Source organism: Hippoglossus stenolepis, chromosome 10 (assembly GCF_022539355.2).
Source record: "Hippoglossus stenolepis isolate QCI-W04-F060 chromosome 10, HSTE1.2, whole genome shotgun sequence".
Taxonomy (NCBI): Eukaryota; Metazoa; Chordata; class Actinopteri; order Pleuronectiformes; family Pleuronectidae; genus Hippoglossus; species Hippoglossus stenolepis.
In genome coordinates this window covers 18775088-18793922 of record NC_061492.1, presented here as the reverse complement: position 1 = coordinate 18793922, position 18835 = coordinate 18775088, and the positions used below count along the sequence as shown (strand labels likewise).

The 18835-nt window shown below is 40.9% G+C and overlaps 1 protein-coding gene across 1 annotated transcript in view; it reads left to right on the top strand.

The window, feature by feature from the left end:
- The window catches only part of kif6 (kinesin family member 6), a 57194-nt gene that overhangs the window by 14031 nt on the left and 24328 nt on the right, over nt 1-18835 (top strand). The window contains exons 7-13 of the mRNA XM_047341534.1: nt 589-795; nt 1129-1272; nt 1580-1666; nt 5831-5934; nt 8330-8435; nt 11001-11163; nt 18112-18309. Of these exons, the coding sequence (XP_047197490.1) occupies nt 589-795; nt 1129-1272; nt 1580-1666; nt 5831-5934; nt 8330-8435; nt 11001-11163; nt 18112-18309 (1009 nt within the window). The remainder of the gene's footprint in view (nt 1-588; nt 796-1128; nt 1273-1579; nt 1667-5830; nt 5935-8329; nt 8436-11000; nt 11164-18111; nt 18310-18835) is intronic.

Below are 18835 nucleotides of genomic sequence, written 5' to 3'. Positions count from 1 at the left end.
TCGCCAAAACCTATTTATATATACATGTACTGTATCATCATGATACGTGTTAATTATAACCAGTTGTGTGTAAGTCTGTGGCACAAGAAAACAGAAAGAAGTCCATGATCAGCGCTTTTTCACTGAGTGTTATTTCCTCTGTTTATTCTCTCAGTGAGGACCAAATGAGTAAACAATCCATCCTCCTCTAGCTAATAACGTTTGTTTGTGCAGAGTGACTCATGCTCTAATTCTGTCTCCTCCTGGTCTCAAACCTGACTTCTGCTGTTTCAGTGACCATGTCAAAATCAACCTCAGCTTTCAGCCGCCACCATGTGTTTACTGGTCATCAGTTACACATGGTGCAGCTTTGATCTTCAAACCAGCACAAAAATAAAAGATTAAGAGGAAACATGTTTTTGGTTGTTTGAATATGGGGACACCGCAGCCGGATAATAAAATTCCTGTTTCCTATTTTTGGGTATCATAATTTCAGGGGATTTCAGACGACTCTAACACAAACCTTATTGCGTCCCAACAATTCTGCAGTATTTTCCTGTTCTGCTGACTGTTCCCTCACTCCTCTACTCCTATTTCTGTCGTCCCCAGACTCCCATGAACCAGGCATCGACACGTTCCCACTGTATTTTCACTGTGCACGTGTGCAGACGGGAGCCGGGCTCAGCCACCGTGCGCCGCTCCAAGCTCCACCTGGTGGACCTGGCCGGATCAGATAGAGTCAGCAAGACTGGCCTGAATGGGCAGCAGCTCACTGAGGCCAAGTACATCAACCTCTCCCTTCACTACTTGGAGCAGGTAACTGTACTTCTGAAGCTTTGATTACAAGACTGAAATACATTTTGGCATCGAATACGTTTTATTTGATATGTCTGAATGTTTCTCTACATGATACGACGCTGAATTTAAAGCATGCCCTGCTGATATAGGCTTCCTTATATCGTCAACTCACTATTTGTTCATCATAATTCACTTTAAGTTAGATGTTGATAAAGGTCTTCTTGCCACTACTGTATGTAACAGTATTGATGCTATTAGAAAGCTTAAATGCATTGTCTTCTTTTCAATTCTTTCACACCACCTTTGTCTTCATTTACATGGCATTGCCCTTCTAATTCCTCTCTTCCTCAGGTGATCATTGCTTTGTCAGAGAAGAATCGCTCCCACATTCCCTACAGAAACTCCATGTTGACGTCTGTGCTTAGGGACAGCCTTGGGGGCAACTGCATGACCACCATGATCGCCACTCTGGCAGTCGACAGGAGGAACCTGGATGTAAGGGCGAATACCAAAAATGACATATTCTGATACATTATTCTTTTAGATTGACCAAGGTTGAGAAGAAATAGTGTTATTAGTATGTTGGCCTTGCTAGATTCCTCTGTCAGGAGTGAAGGTACTTTTTCAAAACCTCATCTGAATTTTGTTGCTATTTAAACCAAGAATTTAAATGATATTTATCAAGACATGAAATATTGTTTTATTGTGTATATTTTGCTAGAAGTTGATGACAAATTTGTTGAGTCTTTGTATTCCCTGAAGAAAATGTATTTAATGACATTTTTAAAATCTCTTTTCTTAGGAGTCCATCTCTACATGCCGCTTTGCTCAGCGCGTGGCTGTCATTAAGAACGAGGCGATATTAAATGAAGAACTGGATCCTGCCTTGGTGAGACAGCCAGACACGGCTACAAATACCAATGCTGAGCCACAGTCACACCGCAAGAGCATGACTTAATGTGCTGTTTCATTAGAGCCAGACCCTCCTCATAGCTTCCAGACCTTAAATTGATCAGCGAGTGAATAGCAGTGAGAATCCAGCTTCTAAATGTAACTAAGTGTAACCCACCATGTGCTCAAGTGTCCTCTTTAGGTTTCAGATTCCTAGTTAGTTTTTCCAGTGTCAGACAATCTGCGACAAGCAGTTTTCAACCTTGTGAAATGTGGACCTCTGTCCGCCTTGAGCTACTTAGATCGCTCACAGGTTTTCTTTGTATTCTCTTTCTTGTTTACATCTGTCCAATTCTATTATGGCTCATTTTTATTGTTTCCATATCTACCTCTTTATTACATATACTATCATAAAGCACATGTCTGAGCAGTTAAGCCACATTATCCCTTAACAATAACCTCCCTCCATCACTTTCTGCCTTTAGTTCTTGTCAAATCCTCTAAGGAGTTTATCTCACACTTTAATAAAGATAGGAAATAAACTCCATCACCTTCCTGTATTGTAGCATGCCAGAAAGCAGACCTGGTGGTTGTTGTAACAGCCCCTTGGGGAGAGATACAGTAATAAGCCATCGCAGCTTTACATCCGCTTCCTCCCCTCACACCCAGATCTGCCTCAGGATCAACTGCTACTGTATTACTGCTACTAAGACTTGGCTGGCCACTTGCAAACCCCGCAGAGGTATTTTTAAGAGAGTCTGCGGCCGGCCCAGTAATTGTGACAGTGTCTGGTAGCTCCAACTTGGGTCCGGCACAGTTACAGCTTCAGGAAAACCCAAACTCCGTGGGCAAACTTCTTGTCTCTGTTTATGGCTTTTTAGTGTGTTTCTCATTTTGTTCATTGCTCCTGTCTCTCTGTCTCTCCTTCTATATCTCTCCCTGGTTTGCAAAGAAAAAGCAAAGCCAGCAGTGCAGTCGACAGATTAGAATGATGTCATTTTTTGTGGCTTGGGGTGACACTTAGACTCCTACTTTTGGCCCTACCCATCTAAAGGCACACTTTCTATTGGACACGGCGACTGTGGTAATTGATTTGAAATCTGGAATTGGCTTTTCACAATCTTGCAGTCCGTGTTTGCTACATCATTCGGACCACACACTGCCTTAATGGTCCAATGCTGTAGCCTACAGGCTACAAATGGCAATTCTTCAAACCTGATGGGAAAGCGGCCAAACCGGACGAAACATTTAACAAGACTCTCGTGGAAAGAATGAGGTGTTGAAAGTGACCTGTGATCATAAGGAATTCAGCTACAGTGACCACACCATTTATGGTTCTCTCTCCTAGCTCCTCTGAGAGCGCTGAGTTCAATCTTAATCCTCCCGTGAGACCAGGCTGCAGTCGTCATAGGAGAACTGTCAACAGATACTGTATCTTCCACCTTACTTTCACCACCTTGCTATTGCATTTATTTCAAGTTTATCAACTTGAGGATTGTGTGCAGGAGTTTGCTTTGATTTGAGTTTAATTATTGTCAAACTCTCTAATAATAATCTTTAAGGCATCAGACAAGTTGATTTTAAGATCTTATGCAGTTAAGTGGAGGGTAATAGAAGGCTGTGCGACCCTACTGAGCTTGGGCCCTTTCCAAATTAAAAGATACACATAAAATCTTGGTTGAGAAGACAACTCTGATTAGTGATAAGTGCACACCAGTGAGTCGAACAGAGGCCTGCTCAAAGCCCACCAGAGACATGTTCGGCCAGCGGGTGTACTTGGTCTTTTGTACGTCTCATCTAAGTGTTTTTTTAAGGAGACCTATTGTGCTTTTTCAGTTTCCCCCTTTCCTCTAGTATTTTATTTAGATTTTCAGACGTTCTGTCAAATTAAACTACATTTGCCTCCTGCACACCTAGTGGCTAGTCTTGCATGCCCCCTAACAACGCCAGGTAAATTGTTAATAAGTTTCCTGAACATTAGAAAATGTAAACCTTTTCAATTAAAAACCCAAATTACATTACGAACCTGAGCATGATATGTCTCCTTTAAGACAGAAGGGAGTTGGTAAGTATTGCAGTGTAGTGCAATGCTCCGTGCATGGAACACAGCCCGTGTGTTAGGGTGTAGAGGGAAATGATGCCTTAAAAATAAGACTCAAGGTTCAAGGTTTGTCAGTGGCATTCAACATAATATGTACCGTATGCTTATGCGGTACAATCTGTGGTTACTGCAGTATATACAGTTTATTGTAGATTGTTTCTTGCCTTGAGCGGATGCTATGTTTTCAAGAAAAAGAGGGATGATCTGAAGGTAGGACTGTTTCTACAAGTTAGGTCAACGTGCAAAGTTTATGATGTAACATGTTTATAGTGAACGTTTACATACCAATCGTGCAGTGTTGGTTTTCCATCACTATAACAATCTGCATGCTGCATTGTTGCACTGACATGGCTTTCCATATAGGATATGCTGACATCATCAGTCACATGTCCTGAGTCAGTTTTTATTCAGAGTGTCGGGAGTCTGTTGCGGTGCTGTGGTACCAGTCTGGGCTAGGCGCTCTGAAATAGACTGCACCATTCTGCTGACCAACAACTAGTGGTCAGCCCTGGAGGATGCAGCTGGGAGACTTACATCAGACCGTGTCTTCCAAAAAAGAGATACAGGGAGCGGCTCTGGTGACGGATGGTCAGCTATGATACTCAATGTTGAAAAATATGATACAGGGCGGATTAAGGGTGAAATTTTGTTAAGTTAAGTGGCACCCACCCAAAACCGCACTGTAGGTCTGTTTCTTCTCAAGAGCATCTCAAGTTGACAATGTCTGACTGTGTGACTGGTTCTGTCTTTCCATTTGTCTGCTAGAAGTGGCGCTTCCCTCAGTTAGATCACTCAGTCTCAACGTTGACTTTGATTTGGTTTCACTGGCCTTTGGCTCCTTAGCAACTTTGTGTCAGAAGTGTCACTGTGTGTCTCTAGCGCACAGACGCCATTTTCTTTTGTATCTGCTCTTTCCTAATGGGACAGTTCCAGTCTATCAGTCTGCTTTAGTATTTCGCAGTGTGGTCAAATTCAGTGGTGATAGTTAAGTGGGATTTATGCTGAAGGAAGAAGTGGGTCATGTGAGAAAAAGAACAATTGCCACTTGTTTCTTGGTGGTGAAGTGTGTTTTTTTTGTGGTGTGATTTTATTTTATTACAACTGGTCTGGCATCTGCTCAGTAACTACACCAACCATTGATTTTGATGTTGGCCTGTTTTTCCATGACATTAACATATAATTGTACATTTCTCTTTATATTTATTGTTCCCTTCTTGGAGAAAAGGAAAGTGTTCCAAGAAGATTTGGCAAATACGCAGTTAACATCTCAAACAACAACCTGCAGAGAAATCAAGCTATAGCGTTTATTTATGATAATCAGTCATAACAAATCCACACACTGCTCTGGCACATTTATCCTTTTAAGATTATCTTATATAGTTAAAAGGCCAGAGCTGGTCATATATTCTGTACAGTGACAATGGCTGTCTCAGACCTACGTGTTTCACTGGTTCAGACTGTACTACACACCCATAATTCAGTGCAATGATACTTTAGCCTGTTATTATCGTGATTATGATTTTTGACTTTGATAGACATCTTGCTGTTGCTAATGTTACTTACTGCAAATATAGCTATCTTAGTACTAAAAAGGAACGTCTGGACTTGTTGGGATATTTTCATTTTTGTATAAATATATACAGTAACCAGAGCCGGACAGCGGTTACCAAGAGCACCCAGCCTGTTGGCTCAGTGTGCAGGGCTGCAACCAAACACGTGCGGACAGACAGCAGCAAAAGGTTATATGTGTTCTTTTTTTTTCCGCCACTGTAGCTAATGCTATTTTATATTTAGTTTCCTGCATTTTCTCACTGGAGCATCCAGTCGTCTGGAACCACTTAAATTTGTCTTCAAGATGCATCTGCAAGATAAGCCACAAAATAATTCTTAGAGGGATTCTCTCATCGGTTGGCAGTAGCCAAATAGTGTCCGTCTGCAAGTGCTTGTGTCTGAGTGTCTGTCGGGCACTGTTCAAATGTGTGCATATTTACATGATATGTGTATACAAAGAGTTGAAGCTCTAATCCTGTGTGTGTGTGTGTGTGTGTGTGTGTATTTCAGCTAATAGCACGTCTGAAAAGGGAGATCGAGTCTCTGAAGGAGGAGCTGGCCATGGTGACAGGACAGCAGAGAGATGGCCAGCTAACTGCGGAGGAGATTCAGAAGTACGTCCCTTCTTCTTCCTTGATTCCTGATCCCTTCAGTGCAGTCAGCCTCTGACCATCACATGGACATTATGGTCTATGATGCTAGAGATAAGATAAAGAGGAATAAGGAGGAGGCAAAACACTTGTTCATAAATGTTCTAGAGCAAAATGTTTCAAACTGTTTGAGAGGAGTCTCAGAAAACTTGAGCGTTAAAATATATCATTGGTTACAAAAGGAGATCAAGAAAAATAATGTGTTTAATTTCAGATGGTTAAGATACAGTAGTTTTGGGAAATTTTAGCCAGAGTCAGAACCTAAAAAATACCTCAGAACTGACCGTGTATTGGTGAAATGTATTTGATGTAGTTAAATAGCTCGCTCAACTGAGTGTCTATGAGATCAAACTAAATCGTGATAACATAAGCCCTTCTCAAGTTTTCCTTTCATATATATGAAGTAAGCACCTGGAGATTCTTTGGTCAGACGTGTTCACAACAACAAAGAAATATCCAGAGTGTTTAGGTGAGGGGTGGGGACGGGGGAGCATCCAACATATAACGTATAAATTCACAATCACATGTCTTCTATGTTTGTGGCTCCGCTTTTCGATCCTGAGATATGTGTATTATTTTAGTTTTGCATCTGTTATGTGTTAAAAACGTCATCAACATGCCCACCCACTCATGGTGAATCCTCCGGAGGATCTCCAGAGGATCTCCTGAGCCTCCTGAGCCTCTCACTCGGACATTTGCGCTCTCACATCCAGCTCCTCCAGATAATATCAGGAGAGTTCATTTCATGTCTGAACTCTATAGGTTTTGGGAAATTCAGCAAAACTAAGAAAGTGAACTAAGTCGGTGTGAGGGTGTGCCTTTTCCAAGCTTTGTTTGAGAGGAGGCCCAGAGTTTCAGACTCAAAGAAGTCCTGCTTTAGAGGAACTCACAGCCACAGGAACATGTATATTTGTATAGTATGTACGTGTGTATATTTGAGTATAGTAATGTGACCTCAGTGAGCCAGTCACCTCAGGTCAGTGCAGATGTGTAAAGTGCTGTGTCGGCCTTTTCAGCCTTAGGACCTTTAAATGAACCTCAGAGCCAGGAACAGAGCAGTCGTTTGTGGACTCAAAACCCAGAGTTTCTTATTGAGCACATATATTTTGTGATTTATGTTGTATTTGGCTGTTACTTAAAGCGCCTCCATAACTTCTGCCGTTGGCTATGCGTCGATGCTGAGCTGAAGCCTCCTTCACTGAAGCTTAACCAGATCTAATGGAGTTTCCCGGGGCTCCGCTTCAGCCAGCTTTATTTGTCAAGCAGGGCCAGAGTTCAGGCCAGAGGTTCCACTGAGGACTTGGCACATCCAGGCATGATGTATTTACAACGCCTCAGCCCCCTCAGTCCGCCTTTTTATTATTTCCTCTCTACCCGCGTGATTATCCTCGATCTCCCCCCTGTTTGTGGTCCAACTCCCGGAGGGAACCTTTAATGATGTCTGTTGTGACCACATTCACTGGACATGCTGATTTTTTTGTTGCTGTTTCCTCTCCATGTTATGTCTTGACTCATCCCCAGTGAGTGATTGCCCATATCCTGGCTTATTTTATTGCCTCATGTCCAAGAACATATACAGTATGTCCTCTAGCATATAGATTTTTTTCTTTACTGGAGATTACCCTGCTGCCTTCGGTGCTGGATCAATATGTTACCATACAAGCTGAGGTCAATTAAAGTTTAAAATATTAGTTTTATAGGTTTGCTACATAACATATTGTTTTACTTTGGAAAAACTACGTGGAATTAAAAAATTTTTTTTTCCTAGATGATATTTAACATGATGTTGTACAGCATTCTCTACAATCAAACCTGTTTCCGGGGCTTGAAACAAGATGCTACGTTTGTATTTGTCATGTAAACCTAGCGTGTTTCTACGACGAACACGTAACAGCGGAAAATACAAACCGCACGTTGTCATGCCTGCATTGGATCCATTTGGATGGTTGCCTCCTGGTCTTTTCCAGTGCCTGGTTCCAGATTGTGAAGAACCAATGTTTGGACTATCATCTAGTGATAGTTTATCAACTGGCCGGCCGTGTGGAGCTGGAACACATGTTTTTGTAAATAGTTTTCTCTGACCAGACCCACATTTTAAACATTAGAAGCACTTTCTCAAATATAGATCTTACTGAGTGAGTGCCTGTTTAGCCTGTTTTAAGTGTGATAGAGAAGGATTTTCACATAGAATTTGTAATTAATTTAAGGTTTGATGTGTTATTACACTTTGTGTTTGTGTGTGTGTGTGTGTGTGTGTGTGTGTGTGTGTGTGTGTGTGTGTGTGTGTGTGTGTGTGTGTGTGTGTGTGTGTGTGTGTGTGTGTGTGTGTCTGTCTGTCTGTCTATATCTGTGTATTTAGGTTGGAGGAGCTTGCTAAGGCCTTTCTGGGTGACCCTGAACCAGACGTGCCTCTGTTACTGGGACCAGACATGAGGAAAATCCAATACTGTTTCTCCCTGCTGAAGGTAACATTCACTCCAGTGTCTTCATGAAACAGGGTTCGTGTGCAGGCCCCCCCTGGATAACTCTTTGTGTGTCTATGCTCTTTCTGTCCATCCATATACCGCATATTCTAAGGTGCTGGGGGGGTCTTGCTGAGCTTGGTTGAGAGGATGGGAACACCTTGGACAGGGTCAACATACAGAGAAAAACATTAAGCGTCACACTCTCTTATTCTCTCTATCTAGAAGATGTTTCCTTATATCAGGTCTTACTTCACCGCTTCATAACAAGCTCAACTATGCTAGTATCACAGCGGAGTTCACTACAGGTTGCTATGCTAGCTTATTAAAACATATTTAGTTGATGTGTCGGAGCTGATTTCTTTTCCTTTCCCTCCATCCATCAGCTCAGCAGTGACCAGCTGACCAATCGCTTCTTCTAAATAGCTCCCCCTACTGTGCTTTCCAGAGAGATATTTCACTTTTGAATTAACTTATATTTCCTTTTTTAATGTGCTTATATCCTATTATAGCCAGTTGCTGTCTTGTCAGATTGCATGGATAGTAATGCATTTGTATGACTTTACTTTCACAGAAGAAGCTGATGATCGTATCCTCAGGCCTAAGCTTAAAATGACTGTAAATCATATGTGTGGTGTTATTCATTTCCAGTCAGTGAAAACATACTTTTGTCCAGACAAAATCTCAGAGATATGTGTTACTCTGTAGCTTGGCTAGAAAATGAAATATTTTAAGATCCACTGATTCCCAGCTTTGTCCAGTGCTGTTGATTTTCCCACGGCCTGACTTGAGTCTAGACACTTGTTGTTTTGCAGTTATGTGCCATCTAATTAGATCCAAGGTGTAATGTTGACAGTAATTGTTGATGCGTGTATTTTAAACAGATCTCCTCAACAATTTGCACGACAGCGTAAAAAGTTAAGTCTACCTGTGTCGGAGTAATCGTTATCGTCTTTGGGCTGAGGCATCGAACAGTGGAGAGAGTGTATTTTTTATTTTACTGATGAGTTAATATTGTTTTATTAAATGAAAAATAATAGTTAACCCAACATATATAATGCTGGAAGTAAGCTGATGTTTTCATCTATTTTGAATTGGTTAGTGGATAGATATAGTATTTTTGTTATGAACACAGGGTTTAGACACATTTTTTGTGTTTGTCTGATTTAAGAATTTACTAAATTTGGCAACTAGTAATCACCTGAGTGTTGTGTTGTTTATTTTGTCGCTTTTAAACACATTATTACCTGCTGCTCATTAAGGTCATTGTGTTTGCGTTTTGTCCAGGTGTATTTAATAGTGTTGGTGTTTGGAATTGCATGTTGTCTTCAGAATGTTGGTTGAAAAAAAAAAAAACAGTTCATAAAAGTTTTTGTTTATTTGACAAAGTCTGATTGGTTATAGATTTTATTCAGCGTTTCTTGTGCAGCAGCCAATGACCCACTGCTGCTAAATGAGCGTAGGGAAAACACTGCAGCGCTCCCACTGCTCCTGGGCTACGGTTCGGTTGAAGTTGGAGCCGCCACCAGAAGCAGTTCCAGATCCCACTAGAAAGCCTGTTTATCTCTCCTTCAGTTTGTTATGATCTCCTGTTCAGTTTACATTCCTCTGAGCATCACCCCAATCACACTCCACTGATTCTGTAGGAATTTGGATCTGGTTTAAATTTGATTTCCCTCTTCTTTGTTCTCGGTGCTGGTTCGTCCTTCCACACTCAGTCCTCTGCTGGTCCCTTTTTTCAGGCTGATGTTCAAATACCAGAATGCATGCCGGCAGTTGTATCTTTTCCTTTCTGTGACCTTATATGTGTAGTGTGACCTCCATCATTTAGCACTGTGTGTACAAAACGTTGTCACGCTACAGTGATGACATGAAGCGGAAAATGTATCTTCAAACCTGGAAAACGTCAGCCCAAAACTCGAGCGTCAGAGTGCTTCCATATATGCCCATTAAAACTTCTGAGACCAATCCTCTCTGCTCAGCGGTATCGTTCTTCTCCGTGGTATCTGCTCCACGTGGAAAAAAAAACACTTTAACACGTTTCCCACCTGTGTGTAAAGATGGAAAACCACTGAGTTATATTGCAGACAGGGAAAAGAGGGGGATTTATTGAATGTTAATGGAATATCACAGACTTTTGCAGAGCATTACTTTTCAGGGTGGTACCATGCTGCATTTTCCAGCTTCTGCACATACTTGAGATTTGATGGTTGTTTGGATGTTTTTCCCTAGAGCAAATCCACCTGTAGTTTAAAGCAGGCTGTTCTTTTCCTGTAAAAGTTTATTGAGCAAAGAATTTTGGTAATATTAATACCATCATTTGACTAAATTTTATTCTTTACACACGTACAAGAATGTGAAGCGACCATCAGTTCACCAAAGTTGAACTTCATGCAAGGACAAGCTGCAATTTGCTTTATCACAGGAAACAAATGTTTTATTTGCCCTTCCACATGAACAGATTGGAAGTGAACCAGGAGGCAAAGGTTCGCCTCTGATACATTTGCGTATGTGACTGGCCAAGGCTTTACAGTTAGAGTGAAAGTTTCTTTTATATTTTTCGCACAGGAAATGATTCTGGACAAGCAGCTTGGCGGGAACAAGCGCAGTGATGGGAAAGCGTCCCCAGCAGCAACAGTGAGTGAAGAAGTAATTCAAGACAACCCCCCCATCAGTTCAACACAGGTGACCAAATTGAAGGAGATGCTGACTCAGCGTGATAATGAAATCAGTATCCTTTGACATCATGCAAACAACTTCGTCAACTTTGATGATATAGTACATCTGACAGTGCTATGTTATGTTAGGTTTAATCTGCTGGTCAGATTAGACAACATCTATGCATGCTTATACTGATATAATGGGTTATATAGTTAGTCAGAATAATTATAAGACTGATTATGTCAAAGGTGGTGAAAGGATGCAGTATAAAAAATTGTTGTGGAATCCATATCAGGGGGTGGATCCAGGATTTATTTTACCTTCTGTAACATTGGAATATCAGGAATATAGTTTTCACCAATTTAAGAATCAAAGAAACTGATCTGATCGATTAGTGTAAGAATTTGGTTGGTAGAGGTATGCTCTCTTTTAAAAATTGTTGGACCAACTTTGATTGGTTTCAGAGTTGTTTATACATTTTTATAGTTTAGTCAATTTTTTTATAACAAGAAATATCAGTAGCCGTCATCAGATCTTTTTGAATTTTTAAATTCCTTTTTTACTCAAGAACTGAAGAAATGTGAAAAGGTAAATTTAAAAGAAGCAACAGACTCCATGTGTCCTAGTGGAAGCACAGCTCAGTCCACAACCTCCCCAGATGAATGGTGGAGTTAGCAGGGACGAGGAATGCGGTGTGCATGGGATTGAAATGCCACATTAGGGAAAAAAATTGAGAAAAATCTACAAAAATAAATGGAGTGGGGTATGTTTCACCTCAAATTTGCGTCTGCACTCACATTTTAATCACACTTACTGTTGAGAAAGGTATTAATTCTAAAGCGCCTGTGTTATTGCATGGTTGGATTACAGCACTTCACACACACATCTTGTATTCAAAGCAAACACGACATTTTGTTTTAATGTGCAAGGTCTAATGACTGCAGTAAATCATAATAACTATTAATCATAATTATGTTTGTTGCATTTGCATATTATATTTCTAATGGCTTTATGGGATCAGCCCCTCTTGCTGTGGCTTGCCATTAGATCAGGGCATATTAGTAGGGAAATTGAGACGTCTGGTTGATTATTTAGCCACAAAAACCTCAGCTCTTCAAAATAAATTGAATATTATCCTGCTCTTTGTAGATTTTTCCTCTCAGAATGTCATACACTGGTTTTCACATGATGTAAATATAATTGCCAAAATTGCTATAGTGCGTGTTTAAAAGCACATATTTCAGCCCGTAATGCAAACACACCGGTCACCGCATCGCTTTTATGTTCTTTCACTGTGAAGCTTGTATATAAGGTTGCAGTAGCCTAAACTGGTGGTGGAGGTGGTCTGTCTATAGCATGTAACACTATAGTGTGGGTTGACCCCCCCCCCCTCTCAGGGCTGACATCATTTCCACACAGATCCCTAACAACTATATCACATCATTTCTGACTGAAGTTTGTATCTGCAAGTTAAATCACATCAACTCCTCTGCTAAAACCTTTACTGGGAGCCCTGCTTCTGTTCGGCTGCTGCCAGACTGACGCTGAGTCCTCGCTGGGTTAATTATGGGAGAGTCCCCTGTAAAACAAAAGGGTGTATCTCGACCCTCTGTCCCTGTGTGTTCCCATTAATGGCTGACTCCTCACGGGAGTGGGGCAGCTGGTAACACTTAGTGGAGTCTGCTGGGGTGATGGCACATCCACACGCAGGATGGTAGAGCAACACGGAGAACTAACGAGCTCTACTGACTTCAAGGAGTAACATTGCATATGCATTAGTAACGCTGCGTAAAAAATGATTTGCCCAAATTTCACGTCTTGGACGTACCTTGGACTTAGCTTTGCGGTCGCGACATAAAGAGGCTCGACTGTATTAAGCTGTTCATTTATTTAATTTAACGACTGGAGTAGAACATAAATGTAAATATTGTCTTATGGCAGTGATGGAAGAAGGACATAAAAACTCAATTTTCAGGTAGAAAAATATGAATGGTCATATTCACAACTAGCAAATTATTCAGTTTTATGTCCTCTTGGCCTGCATGGGCTGTTGAAAGTATTCAAGAACGATTTGGCAAATACCAAGTCACAATTGCAGGGTTGATTTGGTGCACAAGGTAACTTAGTGTGTGTACAACACTGGCAAAGAGTTTTCTGGGTTCTCCTAATGACTTAAACCATTGTTCATTGTACGTTTTTACATAGAGAAATAAATGCTTTAAAAAATCGACTCAGTTAAAATTATACCATAAAACATATTTCTTAACGATGCCAGTTTCCTCTACAGTAAAAAAAAAAAGAATATTTATTGCAGGAATAAAATGTTACGTATGTTTAATCACCTTTCATATTTTCTGTCCTCTTTTGAACCTCACAATTCAAAAGATTCATTTATACATCTCTGAGTGTGATGCAACACGAATTCAACAAACTTGATATGTAATCATCATCATCACTGGACCTATTATAGTAATCATGAATATGCAGCTCTGTCACCCAATGCCACAATCAAAGTCACTTGAATCAGCTTTGTAGCTCATCCAGATTGTGAGCCACGGATCCATGAAGAAATCTGTACAATTTTATGTTGGCAAACATCAGTGCAGGCAGTAATTAAGGTCTGCTGCAATTAGTGTTTACGTGTATGCAAATGAGCGATGATTGAATGAAACTGCCGAAGACGGAAAATGTTGGTTTTAATTATAGTCAAATAATAATTTAAATGGCGTGTTTTGAGTTTTGATTGAAAATACTGATTATTACTTCTGCTGTAAACCTACTTGTGCTCTGTTGATACAGACGGTGACATTAGCATTGGCATTTGTTAGTTTCCTCTGCCAAAGAGGTTATGGTTTCATTGACATTTGTTAGTTTGCAGCAGTGCACAAACACTGGTGGACAGATTGCCCTGAATCTTGGTGGAAGGATGTGGTATGGGACAGGGAAGAACCCATTTAATGTTGATGCATTGCATTCGTATCAGGGGTCAGATCAAGGAGTTTTGAGATAGGGCATTTGGCAACATTTTGTCTGATTGATTATGTGCCAATCTTGAAAAGTTCAGACACATTTAGGGGACTTATATCAATGAGTGTGTGAAATTTGGTGCAGCTTGACTGAATTTAAGGGGATTGTTCGACCTTGGCAGGGGTATCTGTGCTACTGAATGCCAAAGTGGTCTTTACAACTGGCTTTAGTCTTGTGTTTTCAGATCTCTGTGCATTGTCCAAGTAACTGCCTTGGACTTGTATGTGTTTTTCATCCAAAATAAGTGTGGTGGTTTTTTTCTTGGAAACAATATAGAGCGCTCAAATTCAGTTGATTTGTTAATGCCTTCTATCGTCTCTCTTTGTAAAATATTAGGTGTTTTGTAATCACCTCTGTAAAGCCCACTGCTGATGCTGGCCAGAGATCACTGATTACAGCCCTCATGGCCTTGTCGGTTAAACGTGGACATGTTGATAAGCCCAGCGTAATGAAGTGCTGCAGATGAGGACAGCCCGATACTGCACGTACGACTAAGACTGTTGTTTTCAGAGGCAATGGGGGTGGTGGGGTGTGTGGCGGGTGTAGAAAGTGCACGGCTGCCACACCACAGACAGGGATTTGCATTGATAGCTACGTCTTGGCTTGGTTAACAAAAACTCCCTTCAGGGAAGGATTGTGGTTTTTGTTGAATGTAAGTAAACATTTTGTGAAGAAGGAGCATGAGCCCATAGAACTGAGGTCAAGTTGATGAGTCCATTTGTAACTTGTGAGGTCAGAATTCCTAAGACCACCAGAGGGCTTTGAGCATAAATATATGTTATTGTACATTATTATATGTATATATATTTAATGTTTTTTCCAGAAATGACAAATGATGATAATTTGTTTGGTGAACGGGCTTGTGGTTTTGGAGATATCTTGTTTTGAACCAAAATGTTGGAAAAATAGTCAAAACAGCATTTAGTGATCAACCAAGATCCTTAATCCTGAGAGTACAGGCAAAGATGTAGCAATACATAGAAATCCCTCTTTAGAGATACTGGTTCAGACACTAAACTTTGGAGAAGTAGGATCACCAAAATCAATACACACATAAATGTCTCCTCCTGGTCAGACTATAACTCTCACTGAACAATATGCCTTGGCATAATCTGGTGACCCTACAATCCACACTGGTGGAGTTATTAATTACTAGTAATAAAAGAAATCCTCAAAACTTTTGCTTATAGTAGCTTCACTCCAATCAATCAATCAATCAATCAGTCAATTAGGCTTTATTTACACAGCACTTTACATACAAATTAAATGTAACATTAAATGTTTCACATAAAAACATCCTCAAGCCCAGCCACCCATGGATACCTGCATGTGGCAGTAGACTGTGCCACGGGGCTCTCACCACAGCAGCCAAAGACAAAAAGGTTTCAGCATCTTTATTAATATAGAACAAAACTCATAAGCTCTAACTTAAAGTGCCAGCTATTTCAGCTGGCCCCTGGCTTTGCAGTTGAGCTTAATGTCTTGAGTGTCTCTCCGTGTCTCTCATGTGCTTCTCCGGGAGCTTCGCTCCTGTCCCGTGTGTGTCTCTCTGGCTGCCTTTTTAATCCAGGTAGAGTTGATTGGCCAACTAGTCTCGGCTGTGCCAATCCCCTCTCCCTGGTTCAGATGGAGGTGCTCACTGAGCCACCTCCACCCTGCACAACTCCTGAAATCCCCCCCCCTTTTTGTTTTTAAGACTCTGTATTTCTCCTCTTATGCTGAATTTGTAATCAAACATCTTAAGATGAGGACAATGAGACATTTGTGGCAACACTACGTTGGACATTGGATCTTTGCCAGCTGTGCTAATTTCACCAACATTTTCTCTCTCTGCTGTGATGTCTGCTTTATTGGACAGTTTCACAGAGAGTGACGAGACAGATGAGAAGGGGAGATTGAATGCACATGAGTATGACAACAACAGTAGAGAACGTGGCATGTGAAGCAGTCTACAGATTTAATATGCATCCCCGAACAAAATAGTCACAATATACAAACCTAGGGTTGTGTTCAGCATGAATGAAGATATCAGATGCCAGAAATGACAATAATGGAAAAACCTGTTGAACAACAGTCTGAAGTAATGACTTGTATAAAACAATGACATAGGACCTGGCCTCTGTAGGTTACTTGGAACTGTGTAGGTTTTAGATTTTGGCAGCGTTAAGACGACTGCATAGTTGGTTGGTAATCGGAGACTCTGGTTCCTTCATGTTATTGTTTCCACTGACATCTCCTTTGTACTGGCTAACAGGAATATAAATTAACTTCTCCAGCTCCTTCAAAACGACGTGCATTCATCATCCAAAATAATGACATTCTGACTCTGACTTTTTTCTTTAAGCAAATTATCTGCTGACCACCAAGTTTCTCCTTGGCCATGGCTCAAATGTCTGTGAATCTCATGATAGATCCATGCTCGATGAGCAGACGAATGTGTTGACTCTAAATTATGGGTTATGATGAGGCCATTAAACACACATCCATCCGTAGTGGAAAAACAGCTGGCAGGAGCCGAATGAATATTGTATGAGTATTGTTTTATATATATGTATATGACGATCAAAACTTAAGGCTACTTTTTCAAAGGCCTACTTCTTATAGGAATAACTTCAACTAAGCTTTTGGTCACGTTTTTTCTTTGTATAGTTTTTTCATCAAATTCTATTTCTTACAATTCTATTTCCCCCTGTTAGTAGTTCTGGTAGCTAGTCAAATCAGGAGAGGCTTCAATTGAAGAATTAACAAACTTTATTGCCATGCATAATAAGAGATGAGAGTGATGTGATATGTGGTGCAGAGATCCTTTATGATGTCATATAGGTTATGACTGCGAGTGGTGGTAATGCACCTTGACGTTGGTTGCCACCTGCCAATTAACAGAAGAAGAAGAAGAAGAAGAAGAAGAAGAAGAAGATGAAGAAGAAGAAGAAGAAGACATTGGTGGTAGTTGATGGGATGTAGAAAATGTTGAGGATCTGATGAGATGTGTGGGATTAGTTGGGCTCTAAATATGGAGGCTGGAGGTGAGTGAAGAGGACGTTTTACAGCAAAGACCTGATTGGCTGATTGACAGTATGGCAAAATTGGATTAATGTAAACATCCAATAGTCAGCTGATTACATGAGGTGGAAAGAGTGAAAGAGAATGGAGAAATTAACTTATTGAATTTACGCTAATCTTCAACACCTAAGCCAAAAACCTTTGCCAGCGATTACTTATCCTGTCTATCAGTGTTGGCAGCAGCAGTGTGTTCTGTTATCCGGTAAGTCACTCTACAAGTGGTGCGCTGAGGAATAGCAACCATGCGTCTTTTTGGTAATCAAATTTGAAAGCGCTGAACGAAACCGTGCTCTGTCTTTTGTGTTATTGCCAAAAGAATATGTAAGAGAGTCCAGCTGAAAGCAGTTTGAACAGGAGGCAGTTGATCAAACAGAATATTACTGTGTGGAGTTGGAAGCAAAGTATATGTGGAGCAGAGGAAACGATTATAGTAAATTGTCCTAATGCATAGAGACGTCGCACATGGAGAAGTGAGACGTGTCATGGCAATAAAAGTGTGAACAGTATTTGAGCTGCAGTTCTTGTCAGGCTTCTCCTGTAGCCGCTCAGTTACTCTCTGTCAGACACGAATAAGCGCCAGACCCAAGTATACAACCTCATGGGTGGGAGAAGACTTCTTGGAATCTTGGCCTGGTGTCTGCAGCCACCCTGGCTCCTCCTCTTTCCACTGATTCATCACAGACCATGTCATCTCCGTGAGCCTGTAAGGTCAAACGCTGAGCACGTGTCAGCACCCCACTATTATAACCTGTTGTTTGTAGGACATCACTATGGAAGCCAATGGACCTTCTTACTTTCTTTTGTGCTACCTCGTCTTATTGAGAACATTTTCCTCAGGTATTAATGCTTAGTATTATTTAATTGTACATCATGATTATTGGCATGTGCAGTTGAAAGACAAGTAGAACCCTTGACTGATGGCCTACAGGTATCCTGGTTAAGATGTTGAAGAAGGAGAAGAAAAAGGCCCAGGATGCTGCTGCTCAGCTTGCTGACATCACCAGTGGCCAGACCCTGACTTACCAGAGTGCCTCGAGCGTGACAACAGGGCCATTGTCGAGAGAAGGCAGCACAGACAACATTTCCACCAACCATGGAGGACGAGCAGTGCAGTACATGAAGAGAGGTACAATACAAAGATTTATTTTTTTTGTGTCTTTTTGAATTTAAATGATTTAATGCAATTTCCTAAAGGCTCCAGATGGTGCGATGAGGATGTGGTGGATCACTCTAAACAATACAAAATGGTGTCTTAATTGGATCATGACATATTTTGGATATGTGGTGCTGCCATTTGTATTGTTGTGTCTCTCTTTAAGATGTTAACAGATGGTGTTTTTAGGGTATATGGCCAATGAGGACACTGCATTAAAGGGATAGTTCACCCAAAAAGGAAACTTCACTCATTATCTTCTCACCACTATGCCGATGGAGGGTTGGGTGAAGTGTTTGAGTCCACGAAACACTTCTGGAGTCTCAGAAGTAAACTTTGTTGCAGCCAAATCCAATACAATTGAAGTAACTGGTGACCGAGACTTGAGATGTAATTTACACCATGTTTTAAGCCTAAATGTCCACTGATATCTTCCCAAAAGGTGCATTCATGGACCGTCGGATGCGCTAACGTCCGCTAGCTTAGCCTCTTCCGGTAG